The 21762-nt window shown below is 43.6% G+C and overlaps 3 protein-coding genes and 1 non-coding gene across 8 annotated transcripts; 3 read left to right on the forward strand and 1 right to left on the reverse strand.

The window, feature by feature from the left end:
* The first annotated feature begins 353 nt into the window (after positions 1–353).
* On the forward strand, positions 354–409 carry LOC123741935 (U7 small nuclear RNA). Its single transcript, XR_006769459.1, has one exon. It is a non-coding gene; the product is annotated as a U7 small nuclear RNA (small nuclear RNA).
* Positions 410–1000: 591 nt separating this feature from the next.
* LOC106601204 (uncharacterized) lies at positions 1001–5527 on the forward strand. Its single transcript, XM_045716060.1, has 7 exons — positions 1001–1631; positions 2048–2194; positions 3117–3238; positions 3429–3588; positions 3780–3898; positions 4567–5218; positions 5394–5527. The coding sequence occupies exons 1-7, from the start codon at positions 1067–1069 to the stop codon at positions 5525–5527; spliced, it is 1899 nt and encodes a 632-aa protein (XP_045572016.1). The 5' UTR covers positions 1001–1066.
* Positions 5528–6110: 583 nt separating this feature from the next.
* On the forward strand, positions 6111–7496 carry LOC123741693 (extensin). 2 transcript variants are annotated; one of them, XM_045715161.1, is made up of 4 exons: positions 6111–6619; positions 7024–7147; positions 7246–7315; positions 7446–7496. In XM_045715161.1, exons 1-4 carry the CDS (start codon positions 6136–6138, stop codon positions 7494–7496), a joined length of 729 nt encoding a protein of 242 aa, XP_045571117.1. In that variant the 5' UTR covers positions 6111–6135. The 2 variants fall into 2 exon arrangements, with proteins under 2 accessions (XP_045571117.1, XP_045571118.1); XM_045715162.1 differs by having other exon boundaries at positions 7246–7496.
* Positions 7497–7556: 60 nt separating this feature from the next.
* cd9 (CD9 molecule) lies at positions 7557–20970 on the reverse strand. 4 transcript variants are annotated; one of them, XM_014193133.2, is made up of 9 exons: positions 20792–20970; positions 20447–20560; positions 13605–13707; positions 13235–13332; positions 11702–11776; positions 11422–11523; positions 11186–11275; positions 9894–9977; positions 7557–9047 (listed from the first exon to the last, which is right to left on the reverse strand). In XM_014193133.2, the coding sequence occupies exons 2-9, from the start codon at positions 20510–20512 to the stop codon at positions 8973–8975; spliced, it is 693 nt and encodes a 230-aa protein (XP_014048608.1). In that variant the 5' UTR covers positions 20513–20560; positions 20792–20970; the 3' UTR covers positions 7557–8972. The 4 variants fall into 4 exon arrangements, with proteins under 4 accessions (XP_014048608.1, XP_014048609.1, XP_014048610.1 ...); XM_014193134.2 differs by having other exon boundaries at positions 20447–20533; positions 20792–20926; NM_001123541.2 differs by having other exon boundaries at positions 7560–9047; positions 20447–20538; positions 20792–20845.
* Positions 20971–21762: the final 792 nt, after the last annotated feature.

Raw genomic sequence — 21762 nt, forward strand, 5'->3', positions numbered from 1 at the left:
ACCTGTTCAGGCTCCAGTCCTACCTACATACAGGTTACAGAAGAGCTGAACTATCTGTTCAGGCTCCAGTCCTACCTACATACAGGTTACAGAAGAGCTGAACTATCTGTTCAGGCTCCAGTCCTACCTACATACCCAGGTTACAGAAGAGCTGAACTATCTGTTCAGGCTCCAGTCCTACCTACATACAGGTTACAGAAGAGCTGAACTATCTGTTCAAGCTCCAGTCCTACCTACATACAGGTTACAGAAGAGCTGAACTATCTGTTCAAGCTCCAGTCCTACCTACATACAGGTTACAGAAGAGCTGAACTACCTGTTCAGGCTCCAGTCCTACCTACATACAGGTTATGGAACATTTGCTCTTTTAGTATTTGTCCAGCAGGTTTCCTCAAGGAGAAAGACCCCACTTCTATGTCAAAGATCTAAAAACAATACAGTGAAGTAAATAATACACTACTCTGCTAAAACACTATGGCGAATACTATAGTATATAAATATAGCAATACTGTAGTATTATGTCATGTGGGTTGGTACAAAAGCAGGTTTCCTAGCCCATACATTCAAAGGTGAAACTTGATTAGGGTCAGGTTCACCTCTCAGCAATTGCTGATGTTCTTATGCTACAGCAGATGATGGTTTATTTTCCTACCATAATAACAAAGCAAAGTTATAGGAACTGCGTAAGGTTACTTGGCCATACCAGGGTAAGGGTGGAATGGTCAGAGGCTCCTCGGGGGGGAGTGGAGAATTCAATGTGTGATTTGACTTGTATGACATTGCCACCCTCTTGTGGAGAGAAGAGAGCTTGTCATCTCTAACGTATTGTGGTTGTTTCAACATGACTTTTATTATGGTAAATTATATAGCAAACCTGTAATTATATACCCCTGTAGAAATGGCAAGCGTAATTGGAATCAGCATGTCATTGTTGAGACTAATTACCAATTAAGACTACTTGAGGTTGAATCAGTGAACGCATGCTTGCGGGAGCATTCAAAATATACCTTTCCCTTTTGCCTCGTCCCAGTGTGTTGATGCACGTTGAGAAACAATCACATTGACAATGTATTTTAAACAAAAAGGCTACGGTATTCTCCTACTTTACATTCTAACAATCACTCGGTATCTGCGAGGTCAGGCTCACGATTCAACAGGTAAAATAATAATTCATACACCTGTTGAGTTCACAGAATCCACACAAAATCCTATTTCAAGCGACAGTGTAACCCGTAACGATAAACTGACTCATTACATCCCGACGACAAAGACCAACGTCCGTCAAACAAACCAGTCAAGAATCAGCGTAGAAATGCCAGCGCGAAGACAGCTCCACGACACCAAGCCAGGTGAAATGGGTGAATCATACGAAAACGTGCGAAAATATAAATTATCTCAGGACTTTGAAGAATTGAACAGATCACGACGTTCGGGTAGAACAAGAACGGTGGTATTCAATGATAAGAACGGCAAGTACCATTCCAAACAACACGAGGAGAAGCATTCGGAAGATTTTCCATTTAAATCATTTAGTAATATCGATTGCAATCAAGGAAAAATTCAGAATTTACATCGTGGAAAGTTTTCCATCACGGGAAACGATGAGAACCACTCAGATTCAGTAACTCCAGGTAAACTATAGGTGGGCTCTGTTTGTCACTACCATTCAACTTGTTTAGTTTGACTAGCCACGTATTTCTTTGCTCAGAATATGCATAATAGGCTAATGTTAACACTAGCGGTTCTGGGGGGGGGGCTGTGACAACAATTTTGGACCCCTTTGTGGCCCCCCTAAATGTGGAGTATGAAATAATTTTTACATTTTGGCTATCATTTTTCTTTTTACATCAGATCCGTTATTAGACAGTGGCAACGATGATGATTATGAACATGGTATTTTGCCTGCTAATGCCTGCAATGCAGTGAAGAAAACGATATGACAACAATAACTAATGTAACTGGCCCCTCTAACAGTACAACTGGCCCCAGTTTGGCCCCCCAAGTTGAAATGGTCTAGAACCGCCACTGAATGTTATGTCTGTTTTAGGAGTGCGTGCAGGAAAGATCCGAGTTCGAGGTGAGATAGCAAAAGCAGAGAGCTGGATGAGAATGGAGCCAGAGGTAGAATGTGGAGATGAGACTATGATCCTCAGTATCAGAGGGAGAAGAGCCCTACATCTGCTAGTAGATAGAGGTAAGTCGGACAGTGACCTATCCCGTTGACCATGACTCTCAGTTCCATTACACATTAGTCATTGGATGAAGGTGTCTTCTGTACAGGGGAGTGTTTATTTTATTATATATTTTTTAAGAGCCCTTTATGATATTTTTTTAAGAGCCCTGATGCTCGGTCTGAACATTAACTCACATCGCTTGGGTTAGGGTTTTGGAAGCTTAAGGACCTTATCTTTCATATCAGCAAGACATCATTTTATAAAAACTAAAAGTTAAATTGATACACACCTTTCTAGAGTTAGGGTTCCCCAGCCTAGAGGTAACATAATAAGTGTAAATCTGGGACACTCAAATTAGTTTGCTATGGTTACATAAAACAGAAGGTTACTTAATAACCTTTAACCTTAATCTCAAGCCTAGCTAACGGTAGCCATTTTTACTACAAATGAATACATACCATACGAAACGTAGCATATCATACTAAATGGAGTGTCACGGATTTATGTACAGAATAATACGGAAGACAGTGGACTACTGTGCTAATTAGCTATCTGCGTCTCTGAACATCTTTGTGTAAATGGAAGACGGACTCCACAAACTTGAGTCGTCACCAAAAAATACTATTGTCTGCAACTGTGTTAAAAACAGTGTACATTATTTTCATTTATGAAATGATTTTGACGTGATATGAAAGTAGAGGGATTTATGTTTATAGAAACCTACTGCAATTGAGAATTGATTCATGTTTTAGATGGAGTATTTGACTATTTTGCCTTCCAGAGCCAATTCGCCTTTAAACAGAACATGTAAAGTCCTTGGACTATAAGGAGTAAAGTTAAGCTCATTTAGTCCATTATTGGGCAAAGTCTGACCACAAGGTGTGTGGGTGTGAATGATGCATAGCTGAAGGTTATTCTGTTAATTTGTCCTCTTGCCTTTAGCGAATGCCTCTGCTGTCCCCCTGGCCCATCTACCCTCTCAATGTGGCTACTCTGTCGAGTCGACATGGCGAGACCTGACGTTTGTGGTACCTTATAATGCCTGTCACGTCAAGCAAGAAGTGGTAAAGTAGCACCCCCCCCCCTCTTTAAAAGTAACTCGATGTCCATAGTCACAATCCATTCTCCGAACTTGTCAGACTGGCAGGTCAAAACTGTTCTGTGACTGTCGTTCTGTCAACCTAAAAGCTTTTTCTATTGTTCTTCACACACCATTATTCACTTCTTTCCCGTGGCCTGCGGTGCTGCTGACAGGATGGTAGTTATGTGTTACCTCTGATCTGGAGAGGGACCCCTGTGAAGATGTCCTGCCCAGTGTCCCAGGCCCTGGCCCCCTCCTCCCTCTGCTGCTCATCTCAGGGAATGACTGTCAGACTGCAAGTTCATGGAGCCAAAGAGGAGCTCAGAGTCCAGGGTAAGTGTGGAGTTCTATAGTATAATTTATCACAATTGTGCACAGCCTGCACACTGGCTGCTGAACAGACAGATTTAGAGGCATCATTTGGACTGAATCCAATGTTTCTGTAACTATATTTCTACTGCTATGATGAGTTTGTGGGGATATTGTCAGGTCTGTATGTGAGCTGTGTTGGTTTCCCCCTGCAGTTACAGGAAAATGGACACCACTGCTTTCGCTGGCCCTGCAGTGTGGCTACAGAATGGACAGGCAACATGGAGAGCTGCTCATATCTGCACCCTTCACTGCCTGTGGGATCACATCAAAGGTGAGCCATGGGATGGAAATGATGACTCAGGGCTACTTGACTGTCCTTTTTGTTTTTATATGAAATTTGCTAAAACAATTTCTTTGCTTAATAATGTTGCATTTTACACTGAGTGAACAGAACATTAGGAACACCTGCTCTTTCCATGAGACTGACCAGGTGAAAGCTATGATCCCTTATTGATGTCACTTGTTAGATCCACTTCAATCAGTGTAGATGAAGGGGAGGAGATGGGTAAAATATAATTTTAAGCCTTGAGACATGGATTGTGTATGTGTGCCATTCAGAGGGTTGAATGGGCAAGACAAAAGATTGCAATGCCTTTGAATGGGATATGGTAGTAGGTGCCAAGCTCACCAGTTTGTGTCAAGAACTGCAACGCTGCTGGGTTTTTCATGCTCAAAAGTTTCCTGTGTGTATCAAGGATGGTCGACCACCCAAAGGACATCCAGCCAACTTGACACAACTGTGGGAAGCATTGGAGTCAACATGGGACAGCATCTCTGTGGAACGCTTTCGACACCTTATAGTCCATACCCTGAAGAATTGAGGCTGTTTTGAGAGAAGAGGGTGCAACTCAATATTAGGAAACTTGTTCCTAATATTTTGTACACTCAGTGAAATGATCTTTTCCCCACCTAACTGAAATAGTGGACATTTTCTTCCAGGATGGAAAATACACTCTCTCTCTTCAGATAGGAGAGAAAGCCGTCACACTGGCCTGTCCTTCTTCTCCGCCTGACCAAGTAATACAACCCCTCCGACCTGCAGCAGATTTCCCCCATTATGCAACTATGGGCCCAACAAACTCAGTTTCCACAACCCTGCTGTCTAACCCTTCTTCCATAACCCCGTCTTACCCGGTGCTTCACCCATTCAATCCCCTGCCCACATTTCCCCCTGATCAGCCTTCCAGCCCTGGTATCCATGTTACTTCTCCCTTGACTAATGGCCCCTCTGTCCATCCTCCCCTGGCTCAGCGTCTTCAGGCCTACCCATTCTATCAGTATTACTACCTCCACACGATGCCCCTCAGTGAGTCATACCAGTCACCCCTTTCCTCTAGTCCCCCCTCTCAACTCCCAACTACAGGCCCCACTGAGTCGAAGCCAGGCCACACTCCTGTCCCAAGCCACCCCAACTACAATAACTCCCATGTTACTCAGTATTCTACCACTACAGCTGGTCATCCAGTTCACTCTGAAACCCCCAATCTCCGAACCCCTGAGTATACTCTCCACCCATACTACCACAACTACCATCACCCCAACATCCCTATCCTTGAGCCACCTCAAGGGCCCAGTCCTGGTGCCAAGACGGGTACTTCCACCAATGGTCCTCAGGTTGAACCACCTGCCCCTTACACCCCTAACCCGATCTTCCCGGTGTTTCCACACTACTACCTCTACCACCCCAAAGTGCCTCCCTATAACCCACCCCAACGCCCTCAGCCTGTTACCCCTGCCTCTCACTCCTCTACTCTCCCTGTTAGCAGTTCACAAACACACCGTAGAACTCCTGTGCCTCACCCTCCACCCTATCCTCACTACTACACCCCACAAACACCCAGTGGTGAAGTCAAGAGATCCCATCACCCTGATGACCCTTTTATTCATCTTCAACCTTTGAAACCTATCACTTCCCCTAACTCATCTCCCACCTTAATAGAGATCCCATTCTACCAATACACTCTTCATTTTCCATACAAGCCTCCACCGATCCAGAAACACAGAATTGTTCTCCAGACCAACAATCCCTCTAGACCCATGGACGAACAACCTCCAGTTGTCCCATCTCCCCCTGCGTCGTCTCCTGATCAAAGTGGAAAGTCACACCCTCATGGTCACCTGAAATGGCCTCCACAACAACAACCCTCCAATTCACACACAGCCCAGAGCCTGTCTACTAGTTCTACCTCTGTTGCCCATGCTGCAACCCAACCTCTTCTCTTTCCAAACTTCCCCCCGTTGTACTACCCTTATCTCAAATCACCCATCAGCAAACCTCAACAAGAACAAAACCCTGTTACTGTCCTCCCCACTGCTCCGCCTGCATCCTCTTCAACCTCTACTCCAGCATCTGGCCATCCAGTTTATCCACACTACTACGATCACCCATACTATTACCACTCATTGCCTTATGATCCATACAGATTACCCCAACCTGTTGATCATGCATTTTCTGCCCCATCTAAAGGAGCTCCGACTCCTCCATCTCAGACCTCTGCTCCTCACACTATGGAAACTTCTCACCAACCAGCCCTTCCATATGACTATGCCCAGGCCAAAATGCCTATCCAGATTACTACCCAAACTCAGCCTATTCCTCCTGCCACTAACAGTCCTCAAACCCCCACTCCAACCCCAGAATCTACAACTCCTGAAATCCCACCTTTTCCCTTTGACCCTTACTACTACTACTACTACTACTACTACTACCATCCTGGAATGTCCATCTACAACCAGGACCAAAGCTATGATCCCAGTACACACGCCGAAAAGACATCAGGGGCTCAAGCTCCCCTAGATTCTGACCATTATAGAAGAGGAAGCTTTGCCCGCACTCCTGTGGCGAGTCCAACCCATGCACCCCATCCTACCACCAAACCCATTCATAACCCCTCACACCATCACATCATTCATCCACAAACTTCAACCATTCCTTCCCATCATCGTCCCAACCCAGGGCCCCCTGGAGATCTGCCAGACACAGTGATGAAAGGTAAGTCTTCATCTTTAATATTTCTACTGTATGTGTGAACTGCACCACTATTGAAAGGCTGTGGTTGTCTCATATCAGTGCATGCACTATAAAGAGCCACAAGAGGGCACCTCACCTCTACATTTTTGACGTGTTTTTCTGGATTTGTTGTTATTCTGTCTCTCACTGTTCAAATAAACCTACCATTAAAATTATAGACTGATCATTTCTTTGTCAGTGGGCAAATGTACAAAATCAGCAGGGGATCAAATACTTTTTTCCCTCACTGTAGCTGCATGAAATATCCATATTCTTTAGGTTTTTCCACAGAACCTGCTGCTCAGCTCCACTAAATAACTGTCCATATAGTGAACAAGCAGTTATTTTGTCTGAAAACCTCTACGTTGTTTTGTCTCGTTTTTCAGCTGCCGTGGTGACTCCCAGGCCCCTCCCCCACCACCAGCCCAACCCCGTCACACCCGGAGGCTCACAATCACCACCTTCCAGTCTTTACCCACAGGAAGTCCCTCCCACCTGGAGGACCAGGAGGTCAGTTTCAGCCAATGGTGTCATATTATAGACAGAGTTTGATACATACTGTCTGGTCAGTGCATTTGAGTGTGTTGTCCTGTCCTCATCCACAACAGATCTACTTCATGTGCTCCACGGAGTTGTGCTCCCCAGCAGATGGGGACTGTATTGAGGGCTGCTTTAGCGGTGAGTTGAATTAACACTCCTATAATGGTTTGGACAATCGTGAGCATAAAATGTACTTGTTTCTTACAGTATTCAATGTGACACTAATGTATTTGCAATCTTTGTTACATTAACTGTTATTCATTTGTAGGACCAAAGCTGGACAACTGAAGAAATTAATAAATTCACAATTGGTCAATGATTTGTTTTTCTCCAGCACTTATTCAGTCATGCAGTAAGCACAATGACATCAGACAAGGAGGAAGACATTTTTTTTTTTATTTTAACAAAAAGCTCCACATTTGGTGCCAAGTTAGTCAGTAGTATTAGCTTGTAACAGAACATAAGCGGTACTCAGTGTAAAAAAAACATTGGAAATTGTAGTTCTCATAAATTAAGACTTCCTACAAGACACTTGACCTGGTTAGGTACACCATTTGGCCTACTCCTGCCTGACATGGCCTGCATTTACAGGGCAACACTTTGGCTTGTGTACCAAGCCACTCCATTTGAAGTGTTTATTCTATCACACTCAACAGCCTCCAGTACAACTGCTGCTTGACGGGGCATTCAGGGCGATATGATTCCCAATAGCAATAAGGTTCACATCCGCTGCGATTGGAGTGACTCAAAATTACAAAAATGTTTGCTTATAAAAATCAGTGTAACAGTTTAGCTTCCGTCCCTCTCCTCGCTCGAACCAGGGACCCTCTGCACACATTGACAACTGACACCCACGAAGCATCGTTACCCATTGCACCACAAAAGCCGCGGCCCTTGCAGAGCAAGGGGAAGAACTACTTCAGGTCTCAGAGCGAGTGCCACTACTAACTAGCTAGCCATTTCACATCGGCATCAAAGTAATAGCATACGAAGTCAAGCAAACAGAACGTTAGAGACATATTTAAGGATTCCTGACTCAACTTTGCATATGATATCATCCCACGTCAACATCCAAACATGGAATGAAGAAATCAGTCTTTCGTATCACCTCAGGGCGTACAAGTGGAGCTGGAGTTGGGATTAGTATTGTAATTGTGTAGAATGATTAGATGTTATTAATAAATGTACTTCATTTGGCATAGAGAACCAACTACGGATTAATCCAGTTTGCAGTTAAATCCTTGTAAATTAATTTCCTAACAGTCTAAGATCATGTTAAGATGCTAATTCTGTCAGCAGTACATTGCTATGGATATTTTAACTTTGAAACGTGCTTCACTTGTCTGATTACAGCAGTGCCCTCATTCAATGCTCCGTATGACTATCTTAATAAAATGGTCCCTTTCATGTAAGCAGCATTGTCAGCAAGAGCAGCTATATACATTTGGTAAGTGATTTTTAAAAAGGTAAAAAATATGAAGATTAAGGACTACAGTGGGAAGAGGGGCAGAACAAACAGCTGCTACTGAGCTACTGAGCAACAGTATCTTGTCTGCAATGTTCATATGTCATCTAAATGGATGGTGTGGTCTCATTCTGAGCCCTGCTAAAGCACGTCCAGAGGATCTAGAGCCCTGTCCAGCTACGCAAATGAATACAAGCTAATTAGGACATCCATTTTTATTGGGCGCCTCTCCAGAAGTATTAAGTGAAAGAATGGGGTGATGGTCACTGAATGACAACCATCTGGTTTGGTCTCAATGGAGAAATGTTTGAACATGGTGGTCCTGTCCCCTCAGTACACGGGGGCAGAGAGGTGACTCCTCTTGATCTGTTTCACGAGGATGCTGCAGCACACCACGGCTGTGATCTAGGAGCAGGGAGGAAAGGGTTAAGCAGAATGGGATCAGAGAAAGAGAGCAGGGTGAGCGATCACAGCCACCTTCAGGAGTAGACCACATGAAGTAACAGGGTGAGCGATCGCCCCCCATCACCTTCAGGATTAGACCACATGAAGTAACAGGGTGAGATTCATGAGTGCAAATCCCCACCTAAAATATTGCCTTAGACAAGCAAATGTACCTAAATAGTGTGTGAATTGAAGACACACTCATTCCAGACATTTAACAGTAGAAGATGGATAGCTTGCAGTAAGACTAGACATTGACCTTACTGAGCAGTGGAAAGAGGATCTGTGAGTGTGCGAGGAAAGAATCATAGATCATTGGTGTAAATAAAGATGGAGGAGTAAGGAGTTAGTGCATCAGCCACAGGTATGATGACGGGAAGTGGGGTAAAGACCACAGGGTCCTGGTTGGGGGGGGGACAGTAGTAGAGGAGGATGTAGGGGAGAGGACTGGGAGTGCTGGATCTCTTTCCTGAGGAGGGAGATGCACACCAGGGCCAAGATCTGAAAGGAGGGAAAGGAAGGGGGAGAAGAGTGATTTGAAGGGAGGGATGGTAAAGGATGGGAGAAACAGATGAAGGTAGGGGTTATTACAAAGGAGAAGCAGAGGGTTGAAAAACGAAAACAGTTAAGTCTTGGGGTTTGCTTCAACTCTCCTCTGACAATCAGTTTCATCACATTCAGCACGGGAACAATGTGTAACACAACACCCATCTGTTGCTCTCTTCTAACCAGTGCATTTCTAACCCTGCAGCAACATATACCCTGGTTAACGAATTTGTCCACTGAACTGTGTGTAGTATTGCCTACCATCATAGCAGCAGTCCCAAGGAAGAGGCCAATCACCAGAGGCGCTTTGGACTCAAGGAGGTTGATGATCACTGTGGGGCAGGCCTGCAGGGGGACAGAGAGACCAGAGGGGGACGGGTTAGGGCCTTGGGCTCAGTACAGAGCAGAGATATGGAAATCGAGGCCATCCTCCTCGATGCCTCCATAGTGGAATAAACATAAGGTAACAAATGTCATTTGTCAGTCTTGAGAGATTATTTTACATAAACTCAGCAAAAAAAGAAACGTCCCTTTTTCAGGACCCTGCCTTTCAAAGATAATTTGTAAAAATCCACAGATCTTCATTGTAAAGGGTTTAAACACCATTTCCCATACTTGTTCAATGAACCATGAACATGCACCTGTGGAACGGTCGTTAAGACACTAACAGTTTACAGACGGTAGGCAATTAAGGTTACAGTTATGAACTCTTAAGAAACTAAAGAGGCTTTTCTACTGACACTGAAAAACACCAAAAGAAAGATGCCCAGGGTCCCTGCTCATCTGTGTGAATGTGCCTTAGGCATGCTGACTGCAGATGTGGCCAGGGCAATACATTGCAATGTCCGTACTGTGAGACGCCTAAGAGTGCTATAGGGAGACAGGACGGACAGCTGATCGTCCTCTCAGTGGCAGACCACGTGTAACAACACCTGCACAGGATCGGTACATCTGAACATCACACCTGCGGGACAGGTACAGGATGGCAACAACTGCCTGAGTTACACCAAGAACGCACAATCCCTCCATCAGTGCTCAGACTGTCCGCAATAGGCTGAGAGAGGCTGGACTGAGGGCTTGTAGGCCTGTTGTAAGGCAGTTCCTCACCAGACATCACCGGCAACAATGTCGCTTATGGGCACAAACCCACCGTCGCTGGACCAGACAGGACTGGCAAAAAGTGGTCTTCACTGACGAGTCGCGGTTTTGTCTCACCATTGGTGATGGTCGTATTCGCGTTTATCATCGAAGGAATGAGCGTTACACCGAGGCCTGTACTCTGGAGCGGGATCGATTTGGAGGTGGAGGGTCCGCCGTGGTCTGGGGCGGTGTGTCACAGCATCATCAGATTGAGCTTGTTGTCATTGCAGGCAATCTCAACGCTGTGCGTTACAGGAAGACATCCTCCTCCCTCATGTGGTACCCTGCCTGCACCTGTAACTTACATTTACTCACAAATATCCATTGGATGGACAGCAATGCATGAAATACATTGAAGTTCAAGTTCATGTTTCTCAAGTTTATAGGATTTGGCCTATGATGAACACACTCACAGGGACAGCTAAGGTCCCCAAAAAGCCAGTAATGGGACATGTGATTTTGACCAAGAGGTCCAAGCCACCAAGGAGACCACAGCAGTGCAACTAGAAGAAAGAGAGAAGGAAAGTGCTATTTAGAATGTGTACATAATTGTTATAGAGCTGTGGATTGAATTAGCTATGATGGAGTGAAATGTGCCTAACTAAAGCTGTGATTCTATTAATAGTTTGGGAATAGGTTTGGTCTTTACCACATTGTGGAACATGGACAGGGTAACAGCCAAGCCAGGGTCTTGTTTGTCCAGATACTGAGCGTACACAGTCGTATAGAATATTGCCACCTGCTTCCCAACCTGCACAGCACAGCACAAAGACAAGACAACAACACATGAGGTAGACTTACACTGTTGACTACTACCACTTCATGAAATAGCACAGGGTTTGGTGATCTGCGTGAAAGGGAAGCCTTGGCTTTAAGTTGTTTATCATTAATCCTTTTCTCTCGCTCCCCTTTTCCCTTCCCTCTCTCACCTCATCGCTCATCACGTAGGCTCCCCCACCGGCTCCAATCACTAATACAGTCAGGAAAGACAGCAGGCAGGAAGACTGAGAGGCAGGAAAACAAGACACATACTCTATGAATTACCACACATAAAACCACAGTATCACTGTATATGTATAAACTGTCCTTTAAATTGACTTGTTTCTTATTTGTGTTGTGACGTTAAATGTATGCACAATAAATCAAGTTGAATTTGAAGTTGCGACAATGAGAAAAGACCATGACCTTTCTGAGAAACTGTGTGAAGGTTACTATGTGCCTCTAAAATAAATCACTGGCTATCTTCACAAGCTACAGAAGCATAGAAGTAATGACATTCCTCAACCTGAGTTCTGAATTTAATGTGAGAGAGATCACATACTGTATGACACGCTCACAGTCATGCATCCAATAATAAACCACAGAGTGAAAGCAACCGCTGCCTCAAAATGGCAACAGGAAGCTCTGGGCAAGATAAATCATTCACTGTGATTTCTACCTTGAACCTGCAGCCAAAAACAAGTTTCAGCTCATCATAGCTGTAAATTAGTAAGCGCATTGCTTTGTCAATCTTTGTCAATTTGAGATACGAAGCAATCATAATTGCATCATCTGTTTCTGACATCTTGGACTGTAGTGTGTTTCGTAGGGGAATAGCTAATAATAATAATAGTTTGGGTTATTTCAAGCTGTGAAAGTGTTTTCCAAATCTAGAAACTTTGTTAGAGCCTTTGACCTCTTCCCTGAACTCACTATCCCTAAGAACTGGAAACCTGTCGCTATACCCATGGAATGGTGTTAAACCAGGAAACAGGTCACCCACTGAGCTAGTCATTCACAAAAATGTCCTGCAGCAAAGCTTCACACAGGAAGTAAGAATTTCTTATCTCGAGCCCTTGTTAAATGGGATCTTAAGTCTCTGGCCTTCTCAGACCAAGAGGTGAGACTCCCAGTGCTCCTCTATGGTTGCAAAGTGCACCATGGCTCTTGAGGTAGTGGATCAGTTGAGGGATTGATGACAATAAGTGCTTGCTAGGCCCCTGAGAGAGAGAGGTCAGAGGTGCAGCAAGGAGAACCAGAGAGTGGCGGGAAAAAGCAGCAGGTTCACTCAACATTCCATACGCTCCATGTGACAGCTTAGATTTCCACCGGTGCTTTGTGGGTAAGGGCTTTGGGCAAAATATTGGGTTGAACAAGTTTAGATAATAAGAGTTCCTCACTAGAAAGTAAGAAGTTAAACTAATATGTATGTTCTTAGACGCCAATGTTCCATGTGGAAGAAGGGTTGGTTGGTCACTAGAAATGGGTGAATATCCACACCTGGTTTCTGAAAGCATGTCTGGTCTCACGTTTCAGTCTTTTGATCTTCCTTGACTTGTTTGAGGACAATTGAATGAACTAAGGTTACCTACCTCTGCCCACTCAAGCCTCTAAATCAGGGCTGTTAAATACTTCGTGCCCCCCCTTCAGTGTAGTGTAACTAATGGAAAATGGTTGCCGTTTTTCTTTTCGTTGTAGCTTACCACTTCCAATGCAGTCTTATTCTCATTGCACGCTCCATAGTCTCCGAAAACAGCCACGAGCAACATCACTGCTCCTAACACAATTAACACTGACACAACTACAGTATGAGAGAGAGAGAGATTTGTCAATGTTAGCTGTTCAGCACTAATGGTGATTTGAATAATTTGTCAGTAACACTTAAGAGATTAACTTTATTAATGGTTTTAAAATATTTATAAGTCATTAATAAAGTAATTATTAGTTTATAAACCTGTAATAAAATATATAAAGTGACCTAAAGTTGTATAGTCTATCCATGGCATACAGCTGCAAAAGGTTTTCCAACAAATCTGGGGCTGAAATTAGTAGAGCAGAATTGTGTGAGCTCACCGCTGACAAACTGTTGCGTGTTGAGGTCTATGTTGAAAAGTCCTCTGGTCTCAGAGCTGAATCTCAGCCACAAGCCCAACCCGAACATCACAAAACCCACCAGCTATCAGAGGAAGAGACCACAAAAACTGTGCATGAAACAGGTTGTGAAAGCATACCTAAAGATCAGTCTCACACAATATGTTACAAATAGTGTACAAGATGTACTAGTATTAAAGGGATACTTCGGGATTTTGGCAATACTTCCCCAGAGTCAGATGAACTCATGGATACCATTTACATGTCTCTACATCCAGAATGATGAACAGTGCTTGACTTGGACTGAAATACAGTGGCAAGAAAAAGTATGTGAACCCTTTGGAATTACCTGGATTTCTGCATAAATTAGTCATGAAATTTGATTTGATCTTAGTCACAATAATAGACAAACAGTGTGCTTAAACTAATAACACACAAATTATTGTATTTTTCTTGTCTATATTGAATACAGAATTTAAACATTCACAGTGTTGGTTGGGGAAAGTATTTGAACCCCTAGGTTAATGACTTCTCCAAAAGCTAATTGTAGTCAGGTGTCAGCTAACTTGGAGTCCAATCAATGAGACGAGATTGGAGATGTTGGTTAGAACTGCCCTGCCCTATAAAAAACACTCACAAAATTTGAGTTTGCTATTCACAAGAAGCATTGCCTGATGTGAACCACGCCTCGAACAAAAGAGATCTCAGAAGACCTAAGATTAAGAATTGTTGACTTACATAAAAGCTGGAAAGGTTTACAAAAGTATCTCTAAAAGTCCTGATGTTCATCAGTCCACGGTAAGACAAATTGTCTATAAATGTAGAAAGTTCAGCACTGTTGCTACTCTCCCTAGGAGTGGCCGTCCTGCAAAGATGACTGCAAGAGCACAGTGCAGAATGCTCAATGAGGTTAAGAAGAATCCTAGAGTGTCAGCTAATGACTTACAGAAATCTCTGGAACATGCTAACATCTCTGTTGACGAGTGAATGATACGAAAAACACTAAACAAGAATGGTGTTCATGGGAGGATACCACGAAAGAAGCCACTGCTGTCCATAAAAAGCATTGCTGCATGTCTGAAGTTCGCAAAAGAGTACCTGGATGTTCCACAGCACTTCTGGCAAATTATTCTGTGGACAGATGAAACTACAGTTGAATTGTTTGGAAGGAACACACAACACTGTGTGGAGAAAAAAAGGGCACAGTACACCAACATCAAAACCTCATTCCGACTGTAAAGTATGGTGGAGGAAGCATCATGGTTTGGGGCTGCTTTGCTGCCTCAGGGCCTGGACAGCTTGCTATCATCGCCGGAAAAATGAATTCCCAAGTTTATCAACACAGGAGAATGTTAGGCTATCTGTCCGCCAATTGAAGCTCAACAGAAGTTGGGTGATGCAACAGGACAACGACCCAAAACACAGAAGTAAATCAACAACAGAATGCCTTCAACAGAAGAAAATACACCTGGAGTGGCCCAGTCAGAGTCCTGACCTCAACCTGATTTAAAATGCTGTGGCATGACCTCAAGAGCGGTTCACACCAGACATCCTAAGAATATTGCTGAACTGAAACAGTTTTGTAAAGAGGAATGGTCCAAAATTCCTCCTGACCGTTGTGTAGGTCTGATCCACAACTACAGAAAACATTTGGTTGAGGTCATTGCTGCCAAAGGAGGGTCAACCAGTTATTAAATCCAAGGGTTCACATACTTTTTCCACCCTACACTGTGAATGTTTACACAGTGTGTTCAATAAAGACATGAAAACGTATAATTGTTTGTGTGTTATTAGTTTAAGCAGACTGTGTTTGTCTATTGATGAAGATCAGATACAATTTTATGACCAATTTATGCAGACATCTAGGTAATTCCAAAGGGTTCACATACTTTCTCTTGCCACTGTAGGTGCCAGAACTCATTTTGGGTGCCGGTACTGTTTATATTTAGGTGCAGGAGCTCCACAATACTCTTGAGCTAATATTCTATAAGAGGAACAGAAGCTCAAGCAGGAAAACAATTGAGGAGAGTTTCTGCCCAAGTCAAGCACTGAGTATGAAGGAACCAATATTAACTAGCGTTAGCACAATGGCTGGACGTCTATGGTATCTACTAGCATACTAGCTCGTTAGCGGTTGCGCTACGCTAGTTAGCAACTTCCTTCAAACTGAAAGCAGTAACTCCCCTCAATGAACTGTGAATATTTCATTTCATGACTCTAGGACCAAGAAATGTATTCAAAATTGCTTCTGAAGTTTCATAATTGTATGTTTGTTAATGGGAGAATATGGCAGTTTTTTCCATTTCCTGAAATGTTCTGTTTTGAAGTTTTGAACGATGATTGGTAACATGATGACAGTCATGGGCTCCAAGTGGCGCAGCGGTCTAAGGCATCTCAGTGCTAGAGGCGTCACTACAGGCCCCGGTTCGATTCCATGCTGTATCACAACCCGGCCCTGATTGGGAGTCCCATAGGGCGGCGCACAATTGGCCCAGCGTCGTCCAGGTTAGGGTTTGGTCGGGGTAGGCCGTCATTGTAAATAAGAATTTGTTCTTAACTGACTTGCCTAGTTAAATAAAGGTTAAATATAAATGTAAATGTCAGCTGCAGCACTGTTTTGCAAAAATGGACTACGAATAAATATAGTCTAGTTTGGGAAAGCTAGATAAACAAGACATAAAGAAAGAATGTTTCACAATAGGCATTCCTTTCAAAGCACAAAATAGCATTAGCATAAATACTGAACAGAATAGCTTCCTCAACCAGGGGCTAGGAATAAACTAGTTCAATGAATTAAACAGCACAACTGTGTGATTCTACACTGCTATTTAAGTTTTTGGTTTCGTTTCTTACTTTTGATTCATTTATTTGGAATTCCCCTGCTTGGAATATCAGTTAGCTGGTAAAGTGAACTAACCACACCCCAATGATGAAGTAAGTCTGTGGTTTTGCAACTGTCGGCTCATATCTCATATTGCCTTACCTCCTTATCTTACCTCATTTGCACACACTGTATATATACTTTTTTCTATTGTGTTATTGACTGTATGTTTGTTTATTCCATGTGTAACTCTGTGTTGTTGTTGTTTGTGTCGCACTGCTTTGCTTTATCTTGGCCAGGTCCGCAGTTGTAAATGAGAACTTGTTCTCAACTAGCCTACCTGGTTAAATAAAAGGTGAAATAAATATATATATATATATATATATATATATATATATATATATATATATATATATATATATATATTTTTTTTTTATGATTTAGGCCTGCTTTTCAGCAGCAAGGTAAATGTTTTGTTGCTTCTTTTGTATTCGTATTACATTGATTGGATTAAAAAGCCTGAACACAACCTAAGAGGTTGTCTGGATGAACGACAACATTTTGAAACTTAACATGACACTAAACTTCTCGCTCACTTCCATTAATGAAGGAGAAATTCACTAATGGAATGAACTTGTGTGTGTGTGTGTTGTGTACACTACATACGCACACACACGCATGCTCTAAAAGATGGCACTGAAAAACATGGCTGACGTTTTACATTCTCCCAACCAATTGTGCAATTTTGTTGCGTTTTGTACAACTTATTTTTTTACTTATTGTGTACATAATGTTGCTGCTACTGTCTCTTATGACCGAAAATAACTTCTGGACATCAGAAAAGCGATTACTCACTGCAGACTGGAAGAAACTTTTTCCTTTAACGAGTCCGACGAGAAGGATATCCTGCTTTCACTGGAACAGGCACAGATTCACGCCTTTTGCGTGAAGAAAAGACACCGGAAAAGGGGACGCAGATCAGGGATCCTTCTGAGAATCCGGGGGCGAGCGAGTAAACTCCCAATGCCTTCCATTCTTCTTGCTAACGTGCAATCGTTGGAAAATAAAATTGATGACCTACCATTAAGATTATCCTACCAACAGGACATTAAAAACTGTAACATCTTATGTTTCACCGAGATGTGGCTGAACGAAGAAATGGACAATATAGAGCTGGTGGGATTTTCCATGCACCAGCAGAACAGAGACGCTACCTCTGCTAAGATGAGGGGTGGGGGTGTGTATCTTTTTGTCAATAACAGCTGGTGCGCGATGTCTAATAATTAAAGAAGTCTCGAGGTATTGCTCGCCTGAGGTAGAGTACCTTATGATAAGCTGTTGACCACACTATCTACCAAGCGAGTTCTCATCTGTATTATTCGTAGCCGTCTATTTACCACCACAAAGCGAAGCTGGCACTAAGACCACTCTCAACCAACTCGATAAGGTCATAAGCAAAGAAGAAAATGCTCACCCAGAGATGCATACAAAGCTCTCCCCAGCCCTCCATTTGGCAAATCTGGCCATAATTCTATCCTGATTCCTGCTTACAAGCAAAAACTAAAGCAGGAAGTACCAGTGACTCGCTCAATACGAAAGTGGTCAAATAACGCGGATGCGACACTACAGGACTGTTTTGCTAACACAGACTGGAATATGTTCCGGGATTCATCCAATGGCATTAAGGAATAAATCACCTCAGTCATCGGCTTCATCAATAAGTGCATCGATGACGTCGTCCCCACAGTGACTGTACGTACATATCCCAACCAGAAGCCATGGATTACAGGCAACATCCGCATCGAGCTAAAGGCTAGAGCTGCCGCTTTCAAGGAGCAGGAGACTAATCCGAACGCTTATATGAAATCCCGCTATGCCCTCAGACGAACCATCAAACAAGCAAAGCGGCAATACAGGATTAAGATTGAATCCTACGACACCGGTTCTGATGCTTGTCAGATGTGACAGGGCTTGAAAACTATTACGGACTACAAAGGGAAACCCAGACGAGCTGCCCAGTGACGCGAGCCTACCAGACGAGCTAAATGCCTTTTATGCTCGCTTTGAAGCAAGCAACACTGAAGCATGCACGAGAGCACCAGCTGTTCTGGATGACTGTGTGATAACGCTCTTGGTAGCCGATGTGAACAAAACCTTTAAACAGGTCAACATTCAACACTGCTAGGCCAGACTGATTACCAGGACGTGTACTCAAAGCATGCACCGACCAACTGGCAAGTGTCTTCACTGACATTTTCAACCTCTCCCTGACCGAGTCTGTAATACCTACCCGTTTCAAGCAGACCACCATAGTCCCTGTGCCAATGGAAGCGAAGGTAACCTGCCTAAATGATTACTGCCCCTTGGCACTCACGTCGGTAGCCATGAAGTGCTTTGAAAGGCTGGTCATGGCTCACATCAACAGCATCCTCCCGGACACCCTAGACCCACTCCAATTCGCATACCGCCCCAACAGATCCACAGATGACGCAATCTCAATCGCACTCTATACTGCTCTTTCTCACCTGAACAAAAGGAACACCTATGTGAGAATGCTGTTCATTGACTACAGCTCAGCATTCAACACCATAGTGCCCACGAAGCTCATCACTAAGCTAAGGACTCTGGGACTAAACACCTCCCTCTGCAACTGGATCCTGGACTTCCTGACGGGCCGACCCCAGGTGGTAAGAGTAGGCAACAACACATCTGCCACGCTGATCCTTAACACTGGGGCCCCTCAGGGGTGTGTACTTAGTCCCCTCCTGTATTCCCTGTTCACCCACGACTGCATAGCCAAACACGACTCCAACACAATCATTACGTTTGCTGACAACAACAGTGGTAGGCCTGATCACCGACAACGATGAGACGGCATATAGGGAGGAGGTCAGAGAACTGGCAGTGTGGAAAAGACGGGCCGAACAGACCCCATTAACATCAACGGGCTGTAGTGTAGCGGGTCGAGAGTTTCAAGTTCCTTGGTGTCCACATCACCAACGAAAAATCATGGTCCAAACATACCAAGACAGTCGTGAAGAGGGCACAACAAAACATTTTCCCTCTCAGGAGACTGAAAAGATTTGGCATGGGTCCCCAGATCCTCAAAAGGTTCTACAGCTGCACCATTGAGAGCATCCTGACCGGTTACATCACCGCCTGGTATGGCAACTGCTCGGAATCTGACCATAAGGCGCTCCAGAGGGTAGTGCGAACGGGGGGCCAAGCTTCCTGCCATCCAGGACCTATATAATAGGCGATGCCAGAGGAAAGCCCATAAAATTGTCAGAGACTCCAGTCACCCAAGTCATAGACTGTTTTCTCTGCTACCGCACGGCAAGCGGTACCGGAGCGCCAAGTCCAGGATCAAAAGGCTCCTCAACAGCTTCTACCCCCAAGCCATTAGACTGCTGAACAATATTTTATTCCTTGTGTTACTATTTTATTTGTATTGTTCTTTTAAACTCTGCAAGGGAAGGGATCATAAGCAAGTATTCCACAGTAAAGTTTACACCAGTTATATTCGGGCATGTGACACCAATTTTATGGACAACTGTGAGCAATAGACATGAGCTGGTACTTTGATGGGAAAGTGGTTTAATCAGTCAGACAGACAATACATGCAGCCTTTTAATAACAGCAGTGAAAATGTATTTCCCATACAGAGATGGTAGCAAGGTTCTGGGCAAAATTTCAATAAGTGATTCAATTATTTGAATTTAACAAAGTGTATTTCCAAATCAGCAAATGGCAAATGCTGCTTAGGTTGATCAAAGATAAATAGACAATGCCCAATGACGGGTAGGCCGTTATTGTAAATAAGAACGTGTTATAACCCACTTGCCTAGTTAAATAAAGTTAAAATTAAAATAAATACATTTGAACTATTCACGTACCACAATTAATTTAAATTTGACACCAGCCCCCTTATCTTTCTCATACACACCAGATACCAAGGTGTTACCATTAGGTCTACAGTTACAGTGAGATTGTGGATACTTACGGCAAAAATGATGTTGAAAAGGAGGAGGATACACTTGCACAGCTGGCCACATCCGTCCAATGCCATTACCAAAGGTTTGCTTACACGCTACACTAAGGAAGTCAGAAATACAGTCTGGTGGAAAATAATTGAAGATGTTCAAACATCTAAATGTTTACAATATGTGTGGGGGGGGGGGGGGGCAAGCGGTGTTATGTGTCGAGGGTTGGTGGAAGTATTTAGTTAACTATACAGTATCATAGCCAGAGTTGAATCATTGCAAGGTTAATCTTTCATTAGAAAAATGTTGTAACAGTTTGATCTTCTACCTCGAGCTACAGTGAGGGAAATGTAACGTAAACCTACCTGGATTCTTTGCGCGCAGACCAGTCTCTTCACACTGCAGCATGCAACTTCGACAACAAACCGTTCTTAAATTTCAGACGATGTGAGTGAAGAAGACAATTTATTGTTGGATTTCATCTGGATTAAGTCCAACCCCCAGTCCGATTGAACCATCTGATTGGATTAGGTTGTTGAGTGACTGGACGGGGGGGACGGGGGGGGGGACGGGGGGGGACGGGGGGGTGGCAATGATGGAGAAATGAAACTTATTTTTGCCCAGTTCTGGGAAACACTTGTGTTATGCGACAAGCAGTTGTGTTGTGCAAGTAATAATGAGCAGATAAGAGTGTACTGTACAGTTATAGCCACACACAGTATATCATATAGGCCTTTCATAATCAAATCAAATGTATTTATAAAGCCATTTTTACGTCAGCCTAAAACCCCAAACAGCAAGCAATTAAGGTCAGGTCGTTCTTCAAGATATTCAAACGTTCATAGATGACCAACAGGGTGAAATAATAGTCACAGTGGTTGTAGAGGGTGTAACAGGCCAGCACCTCAGGAGGTCCCGTCTGGCTCAGTTGGTAGAGTATGGTGTTTGCAACGCAAGGGTTGTGGGTTCGATTCCCACGGGGGACCAGTATGGAGAAAAAAAATGTATGAAATGTATACATTCACTACTGTAAGTCGCTCTGGATAAAAGTGTCTGCTAAATGACTAAAATGTAAAAATGAGTACGAAAAAAAGAAGGTCCAGGGTAGCATGTTCAGTGAACAGGTTAGGGTTCCATAGTTGCAGACAGAACAGTTGAAACTGGAGCAGCAGCATGACAAGGTATCATGTCTGGTGAACAGGAACAGAGTTTCATAGCCACAGGCAGAACTGGATCAGCAGCACAACCAGGTGGACTGGGGACAGCCAGGAGCCATCAGGCCAGTTAGTCCTAAGGCATGGTCCTGGGGGGGGTTTCTTTATTTGACTATTTTCTA

Source organism: Salmo salar, chromosome ssa03, assembly GCF_905237065.1.
Source record: "Salmo salar chromosome ssa03, Ssal_v3.1, whole genome shotgun sequence".
In the NCBI taxonomy this organism is placed as follows: domain Eukaryota; kingdom Metazoa; phylum Chordata; class Actinopteri; order Salmoniformes; family Salmonidae; genus Salmo; species Salmo salar.